General features: G+C 43.0%; 1 protein-coding gene across 1 annotated transcript; it reads left to right on the top strand.

Annotated features, from left to right (window-relative positions):
• The first annotated feature begins 252 nt into the window (after positions 1-252).
• Atp5mg (ATP synthase membrane subunit g) lies at positions 253-8007 on the top strand. Its single transcript, XM_055622409.1, has 3 exons — positions 253-377; positions 6173-6333; positions 7804-8007. Exons 1-3 carry the CDS (start codon positions 326-328, stop codon positions 7900-7902), a joined length of 312 nt encoding a protein of 103 aa, XP_055478384.1. The 5' UTR covers positions 253-325; the 3' UTR covers positions 7903-8007.
• The last annotated feature ends 1025 nt before the right edge of the window (positions 8008-9032 follow it).

Raw genomic sequence — 9032 nt, 5'->3', positions numbered from 1 at the left:
AATGACGCATGCGCATTTTCTCACCTCAACGGTCTATTGGGCCACCATGAATAGCTGTCCCAAGCAATGCCTGTTTTCTGAGAATTCCATTATCCTCCAGAAGTTATCTTATCTCATTTTTTTTCATATCTAACTCTTCACCTGTGAAGAACTAAATAAACCGACTAATGAGGTTCCACAAATACTGACGTGACACTTGTACATTTTGAGCAGGCAAAGAGTGGGGCAGCCTGACTTGGAAGTTAGCGCAGGGGTCCTGCCGCGGGTCCTTCCGGGGGTGACTTTCAGCCGGCGGTTCGGGGAGACGAACTTGCCACCTTAGACCATGGCCAAGTTAGTTCGCAACTTCGTGGAGAAGGCTCCAGTGCTGTTGAACGGTGAGCGCGGCCCGAAGGAGGCTCACGAGGGGAAGGATTGTGCTGCGGCACCAAGGGGGCCCGCGGGCGTCGGGAGAACGGCCAGCAGGCAGCTGTAAGACCGCAGGCTCGCCTGGCCTGTCCCGGGCTTCTTAGGGCGCGCAAGCTGCCGGGTATCAACCGCGGCCCGGAAGAGGGTCGTGTGAAGAAGCCCGGCCCCACTGCGCCGCGAATGCCATGACGCCCCTTACCGTGCCAGGACTGCTGGGAAGGGGAGGGCGGACACGGGGAAGGCGGCACATTAGGCCTCGTAGGTGCTCTGGGTCTCAGAGAAATGTTTGAAAGTCACCAGAAATTTAAGACTGGTGAGAGCTCTGAAAGTTTTGCTTCTGCGCCGGGTGCAGTGGTGCACGCCTGTAATCCCAGCATTCAGAGAGGCTGGGGGATTTTTGTGAGTTCGAGACTAGCCTTGTCTACAAAGCAAGTCCAGGACACCCAGGGCTACACAGAAGAACTGTCTCGAAGGAAAAAAAAAAAGAAAGAAAGAAAGTTGTGTTTGCTTACTGTCCTGGTCAGATCCTAGAGAGTTCTGCGTCCGATGAAGGGAAGTTGGAACGTGAGGATGTATATCCTTGCCCCCGCCAGCACAAAAAACGATTCCTGTCATGAGTCGTCGTTATCACGATGGCTTAACATTCATGGTCTTGTTTTGTTTGAAAAGTCTGGCAGACCGATCTATCTCAGGTGAACACTGAATAGTCACAAGCCTGAGTAGTAAATTCTGTCGGTATAGTTCTTTTCTGAGTAGCAAATTTCTGAAGCGGGGACGTAAATTTTACAGTTCTTTCTTTCTTTGTATTGTAGTAAATGATTAAAGGTCAGATTTCTAGATAGCTAAATTCCTAAATGTTCATATTTGGTTATAAAATATGAATAGAGAGTGGAATTTTAAAAACATGTAATTCTTCTTGAACCTGTTTTGCTGTGTTTGGATACTTAGTAATTTGTTTTCTCCCCAAACAATAATGAGCTATTAAAAACCTTAAAGTGCCAGACTGTAAATACTGGATTCCCTTTGACAGAACTCTAGTCTGCCAGTTAGCCGGTTTCCACATTTTTCCAAAGAATTTCTCATTTTCAGCTTTCACTTTACTAAGATCATCAGGCTATCTACAGCAAAGTGCTACAATTTTTACATTAATACAACCAGAAGCCTTTGACGTTTGGACTTTGGTGGCTTGGTTTAATAGTTCATATGTACTATTTTCCTAGCTGTATGACTTGTGCATCTTTTAGGTAGCTTGTATTCAGGAATTTAAAACTGGTTTTATTGGTAAAGTCCAAAAGGAAAGACATTGCCAAGGTAAACTTTGGTCGTGAAATACATAAACCTTTTCAAATCACTGTTGTTATTGTAAGGTAACTTGTTCTTTCAGTACTGAAAAAAGGAGGGCTCCGATAGAGCCTGAATGTTAAGTGTGTTTTCCTGCAGTATAGGCTGATGTTTTAAATATGAATGTTAAAAGTACTGATTACTGACTAGATCTTTCCCCAGAAAGGTCCCTGTCTGTTTCTTCTCCCCTTAACTAAGCTAACATTTTACTTGGGTTTCAACAGTTTTTCCATTAATATCTTTCAATTCTAGGTCTCAATCTAGGATATTATCTTAAGTTAGTTGTCGTGTCTCTCCAGTCTCCCCTTTCTTATGTCTGATCTTTCATGATTGACCACTTTGAGGTATCTGCCTAGATACCCTGAAGACTGTTCCCCAAACTGGTTATCTTGGTTTTTTGTTTTGTTTTGTTTTGTTTTGTTTTGTTTTGTTTTTGATGATTAGCCCAGAATTAGGGATTTTAAGAACAGTAATCACAGAGATGAGTCACCCTGATCACATATTAAGGGGTACATGATATTCATACCCATCTCCTGATCTAATAAGATCTTCCACTTTAAAATTATTGTTTTTGCTTTCTGCACCTTTAATTTTTTGTCAGTTTTATTTATAGAGTGAATTTTAGTCATTTTCACACCCACACCATTACCTCTCTCTCTCAGACCTCTTCTCAGAAAGCCCATCTCCTATCTTCATTCCCCAACCTGCCAAAAATTAATGTTATTTTACAGTGACTTAAATGGTGACCATTTATGTCTTTTTTTTTTTTTTTATGTCTTATGTCTTTTTGTGTGTGTCTACATCCATTCTTTTTTGTTTGTTTGTTTGATTGATTTGTTTTGTTGGTTTTTCGAGACAGGGTTTCTCTGTTTAGCCTTGGCTATCCTGGCCTTGCTTTGTAGACCAGGCTGGTCCTGAACTCACCGAGATCTGCCTGCTTCTGCCTACCTGAGTGCTGGGTGCTGGGATTGCAGGCTTGTGCCACCATTTGTATTTTTTCCATTTATATATTTATTTATTTAATCACTTTATAGCCTGGTCCTCCTGGCCCCTTCCCTTCTTTCCTCCCAGTCCCACCTACAAGTCCCCCCATTCCTCCTTCCCCACCCAGCCCCCCTTCTTCTCAGAAAAGGGGAGCCCCACCCCATGGGAACCAACCCACACTGGCACTCAAGTCAGCAGGACGAGGCACACCCTCTCCCACTGAGGCCAGTCAGGACAGCCCAGCTAGGGGAAAGGGATCCACAGGCAGGCAAACAGCATCAGAGACAGCCCCTGCTTGCGTTGTTAGAACACTCACATGATGACAAGCTGCACATCTACATATGTGAAGAGCGTCCGAATCTAGCACATGCATGCTCTTTGGTCTACAACCATTCTTTACAAGCAAGTAACCAGAGCAGGAGGGTTGGTCCATCTTCTACATAAGTGGGATTCTGTGAGAAAGGTCTGTCTCTTTTTTTTTCCCCTTCTATTTTTTTTAATCATACATTGCATTGATCCATTTAAATTTACTTCATGCTTCTCGTATCTAATTCTATGTCATTCGTTGCTGAGATTGTGCCGGCCTTGACTGTCTATAATCTTTTAAGTTGGCATTTCCCGCTTTGACATGATGCCTTAGTTTTTGGTTTTGCATGATAAATTATCTTTATTTTCTCTACTTAGCCTTAGACTTGGCCATTTCTCCAAGGAGTCCTGGTTCCTTTTATTAAACAATGGAATTCACAAATTACCATCTAGCAGGTTTGTTCTTTGCTGCTAGAGTTCATTTCAAAGTTCTCTTGGTGGATAGGTGTCTTAGTTTAGTTTCTGTGATAAAGTACCATGACCAAAAGCAACTTGTGGAGGAAACGGTTTATTTCCTCTCTACAGCTTGAAATCCACCATCCAGGGAAATCAGGGCAGGAACTTAGGAGTCAGGAACTGAAGCAAAGATTATGGAGGAAATTACTGGCTTATTCCCAATGGCTTATCCAGCCTGCTTTTTTTTTTTTTTTTTATAGCACCCAGGACCACTAGCCCCGGGGTGCTACCTGAGTAAACTGGGCCCTCTCTCATCAGTCACCAATCAAGGAAATACACTATAGGCCAAACTGGTAGTGTTTTCTCAGTTGAGGTTCCTTCTTACCAAATGACTCCAGCTTGTGTTAAATTGACACAACTAGCCAGCACAGCAGGTATTGAGACACATACCTATATTTGCATGTTAGCCTGTGTATAGAAATACTTGTTTCTAGGGCTGAAGGATGGCCCAGTAGTTGAGAGTCCTTGTTGCTCTTGCAGAGGACCTGGGTTCAGTTCCCAGTACCCATTTGGTGACTCACAACTACAATTTAGTTCCAGGGGATGTGGTGCCCTCTTCTGACTTCTGTGAGGACTACACACATATGGGACATAGGCATACATACAGGCAAAACACTCATACACAAAATAAAATAAATCTTTAAAAAATAAAAAGCTGGTGGTGTGGTGAATATCTCTAATCGCAGCACTCAGGATGTGGAGGCAGAGGTAGGTGGATCTCTGTGAATTTGAGGCCAACATGGTCTACAGAGTGAGTTCCGGGGCAGCCATGGCTACACAGAGAAACCCTGGTGGGGGTGTGGGGGGAATAATAAAAAAATAAATAATAATAAATAAATAAATGATTGATTTTTGTGCCTCTCTATGTACATGTGTATAACTCTAATCCAGTAGCATCAGATTCCTGCCCCCTCACCATACATCTCTGTGTTTCTCTCCTCGGTTTGTGAGTCTCTGTCTCTTGTACATGCTCTGCCACTGAGCTACATCCCAGACCCTGTACTGATTTGGTCATTATTTCTCCTGATGAATTCATTGATATGAGATAGTGACTACATCAAGGAATCTCAGCTTAAGAACAGATTGTAGGGAATTTTTTGTTTGTTTTGGTTTTCAAGGCAGAGTTTCTTTGTGTAGCCCTGGCTGTCCCACAACTCACTCCATAGACCAGGCTGGCCTTGAACTCAGAGATCTGCCTGCCTCTGCCTTCCAAGTGCTGGGATTAAAGGTGTGCCCCACTACCACATGTCATATACTCTAGCTTTGATTGCTCTTACCAGTGCATGTAAGGTTTGTTTTGTTTTGTTTGGGGGGGGGGGGGTCATAGTTTCTTTATGGTCTTCAGGGATCGCAAGGCTGAGCCAGGTGGCCAGGGTCATCAGTATAGGTAGTCAGCCTGGATGTTGGCGGCGATCTCCACCTCCCACTTGTCGCCATTGTTGAGTAGTTTCTCCCTGTTGTACAGCAATTCCTCGTGCGTCTCAGTGGAGAACTCAAAGTTGGGGCCCTTAACGATGGCATCCACAGGGCAGGCCTGCCAGCAGAATCTGCAGTAGATGCACTTGGTCATGTCAATGTCCTAGCGTATAGTCCAGCAGCTGCCATCAGCTCTTGGCTCAGCCTCAATGGTGATGGCCTGTGCAGGACAGACAGCCTCACGGAACTTGCAGGCCATGCAGCATTCCTCCCCAGATGGGTAGCGACACAGTGCATGCTCCCCACAGAAGCATGGGCAAGGGTAGTTGATGGTGGCAGGCTCCCAAAAGAGGTAGCTCAGGATCATGCCCAGTCCTCGAAAGAGTTCCATCCACAGCAGAGTCTAAGCTGCACAGTCAGTCACAGACCTCCATGTTCATCTCAAGCTTCGGTACATTCACGTACTTGTAGGTTGCAGGCACTGCACTGCTGTGGAGGCTTTGACCATTAAGATGTCCTGTGCTCATTGCCTGGGCCAAGGCCTGTGGCAACATGGATGAGTTCAGGCAATACCTCTTGAAGCACACTGGCTCCTTCCCTGGCCCCTGTAAGTTATATTTCTAGTGCAGTTTTTGAAAGGGGAGCAGCTGTGCTGTGCTGAGAAAGATTTAAGCCAGCACGTATTGCTAAGGATACCAAAAATGGATACTAATTGGTATAATTCCATCTGGACTTGTGGCCAGTATTGTGATGAGCCACAACCTATTGTTAAAAGAATGCTGTTCTACATAGTTTCTTCCCCTTCTTGACCCCTTCTCTTCAAGATCTGGTGTTTCTACAAAGAAAAATGAATAAACTGTTTTTGGTTTTGTTTCAAGTCTAGCTATGAGTAATGCACACTTAATTAGTTTTGTTGTTCAGAGGTGAAGAACAGTACTAGCTTGGCCACTAGTGAGTCCTGGCATAATTGGCTGCTTAGAGCTTCCTGCCTGGCTGAGTGTCCCTGTGACACAGGTGTTCTGCATCTTTAAAAGCCTCTTGTCACCAGGGAGCAGCAGCTCCGACTTTTAACATCGGGTGCACATTCAGTCCAAGCAGCTAGTGGATGTGATACATGAATAAATATTTGTGTCCAGCCCACACATCTGCTTCTTTCTATCTCTAGTGAGTTCACCCTGGGTTTTTTTGTTTTGTTTTTCAGCTGCCGTGACTTACTCGAAGCCTCGCTTGGCCACATTTTGGGAGTATGCCAAAGTTGAGCTTGTTCCCCCTACCCCTGCTGAAATCCCTACAGCTATTCGGAGCTTGAAAAATATCATTCAAAGTGCTAAAACTGGTAGCTTCAAACAGCTTACAGTTAAGGTAACTGTGCTAAATGAAAAAGTATGTTTGTGATTGAAAATGTCCTCCCTGAGGATTTTTCGGATTCTTTTTGATTAATGTTATGTATTTTTCTAATAAGGCAAAATCCAACATAATGAGAGATAATCTCTTTTTTTGGCTGCCAAGACATTTTCTTTTCTCATTTTGTAATCTGGATAGAAGTGATTCAGCTGGTCTATGTCTTGATCTAGTTGTGGTCTTAGAGCAAAAAGGTGAGGGTCTTGAGTAACTGGGAACTTGCTCTCCTTCCTAATGTCAACTAGTGTATTATAATCTGATGGGTGGGCTGGAGAGATAGCTCAGAGCTTAAGAGCACTGTCTGCTCTTCCAGAGGTCCTGAGTTCAATTCTCACACATGGTGGCTCACAACCATCTATACGGAGATCTGATGCCCTCTTCTGGCATGCAGGGATACATGGAGACAGAGCACTCATATACAATAAATGAGCACTCATATACAATAGATAGATAGATAGATAGATAGATAGATAGATAGATAGATATATGAGTCTTTAAAAAAATAGTAATAATAATAATCTGATGGCTGCCTTTGCTGGCTTTGTTTTCTTTTTAGTCTTAGAATTATTATTAGGCAGAACAAAATCTGGGTTTTCAGATTGGAAGTAGCTTAAAGGAAGTTGCCTCTAAGTGCACCCGATCTCTGGCAACTTCTAGGGCTAGAGCCTTGGCCTGGGGGAGGGTGACAGTCAGGAGACTTCAATAGCTTCTGGTCTTATTGAAGGAGGAAAGTGACCTCCAGAAATGCTTTTATTAATAGTAGTAAAAGGGTCCAGTTTGTTTATAGAAAGGTATTTTTCGAATTAGAGTGTTTAGATCCAAGTTTGTGTTTTCTTGAAGCCATGCTTTGTAGAACCGTGTGTGTGTGTGTGTGTGTGTTTCTTTTTTTGGAGGGGGAGTTGGGGATAGGGGTATCTGGAACATAAAATGGATACTGAATACTTGGAAGGTATTAAACCAAATGATAGTTAATAAAAATGAAGTGAATGGGATGTAAGAGGGAAGAAGTCCTTCATCTTTGACAGACAGAAGTGTTTATTCAGAAACAAGCCTTCCTATGAATGCCCTGTCTGATATGTGAGCCACTTCCAGGATATGGGTCGTTTTAGGGCCCATAAAGTGTCTCATAAACTAATAATGAAAGGGTTATGTCAGTTCAGGTCTTTAAAGATCCCTTTGAAAGAGTTTATAAGCTCAGGCCCGTTTGCCTCACATAATTGAAAGTTCAAGTCTCTCGGAGTTTGAATATTGAACATCAGCAATTCCAGGCTTGGCTAAAACTGTTCTGTAGTTTTAAATGGCATCCTTATATTCTCTGTCAATCCTGAGAGAGAAAAATTTCAAATATATGTTGGGGGTTTTTTTTTTTTGTTTGTTTGTTTGTTTGTTTTTTAGAGTACCTTAAAATCTGTGCCTTTTCTTTTTTTCCAGGAAGCTATGCTGAATGGTTTGGTGGCCACTGAGGTGTGGATGTGGTTTTATGTCGGAGAGATCATAGGCAAACGTGGCATCATTGGCTATGATGTTTGAAGACCAATCTTTAACATCTCATTTTATTTGAGAGTTATTATTTGAATGTTCTTGGACCATGTGTAATGAGACTGCTATCAGAATAAAATACTAGCTGTCGAATAACTGTGTTTTCTCTGTCAAACATAGCAGTCACAGTTTTTCCTGAAAGTAAGTTGAGTTGTCTTTGGCCTTGTTATGTTGATAAGGTTTAAATATATGTTTGCATAATCTGAATTCTAGGCCAGTGTAGTCTACAGAGTGAGTTCAGGACAGCCAGAGCTACACAGAGAAACAAACTAAAAAAACAAAAAAAGTGAATTGTACTGGCCCATGTCTGTAAGCCTAGCGGTTGGAAGGTAGAGTTGTGAGGGCCACTACAAATTTGAAGCCAACTTAGTATACACAGTTCCAGACCACCCTGGAACAATGAGACTCTTATCTCCAGGGGAAAAAAAAAAGAGAGAGACCGAAAGTTTAAGCAGATGTGGCAGAATTCACCCAGCAACAGAAAAGACTAATGGAATATCACTTGGCTCAAGGAGTTCAAGACCAGCCTGAGCATAAGAAAATTTCTCAAAAGGAAATATGCAAGAGGCGCAGGAGTATAAGTCCAACTTGGGCTACATGAGACCTCATCTCAAAAACTGTTTTTGGATTTTGGATTTTGGATTTCGGCAACTTTGTAAAAATGTTGGGGGTTCTTGTCAGTTTGAATATTTGCCTCCTCGAGAAAGAAAAGGGTAGTGTTAGATGTGTGACTATTATAACATCTTTGAGAGTAGAGCAGGGTGAAAGAACCATGTAATTGGGATAGTCTGGTATGGTGGCTTGAGCCTCCCATCCTAGCAATCAAGAGGCAGAGCCAGACAGGTCTCTGAGTTCAAGCCATTTTGGTCTACATATTCAGTTCTAGGACAGCTAGAACTACATGGACTTTGGGGAGTTGGTCTGGTGCTTATGTTTTGATGCTAATTACTGGCCCTCAAGATCTGGTTACTGCAGGGATACACCTGTCCTTATGTAAACCTGCCTGAGACATTATTCCTCATTGGTTAATAAAAAAGGCCTCTACCTGGGCAGGGCAGAGGGAGGTAGGCATGGCTAAGGTTCCCGGGCTTTAGAGATAGGAGAATCACAGGAAACAGATG

This window comes from Psammomys obesus, unplaced genomic scaffold (assembly GCF_907164565.1).
Source record: "Psammomys obesus unplaced genomic scaffold, mPsaObe1.curated_primary_1811, whole genome shotgun sequence".
Lineage (NCBI taxonomy): Eukaryota > Metazoa > Chordata > Mammalia > Rodentia > Muridae > Psammomys > Psammomys obesus.
This window is presented reverse-complemented; position numbering and strand designations above follow the sequence as displayed.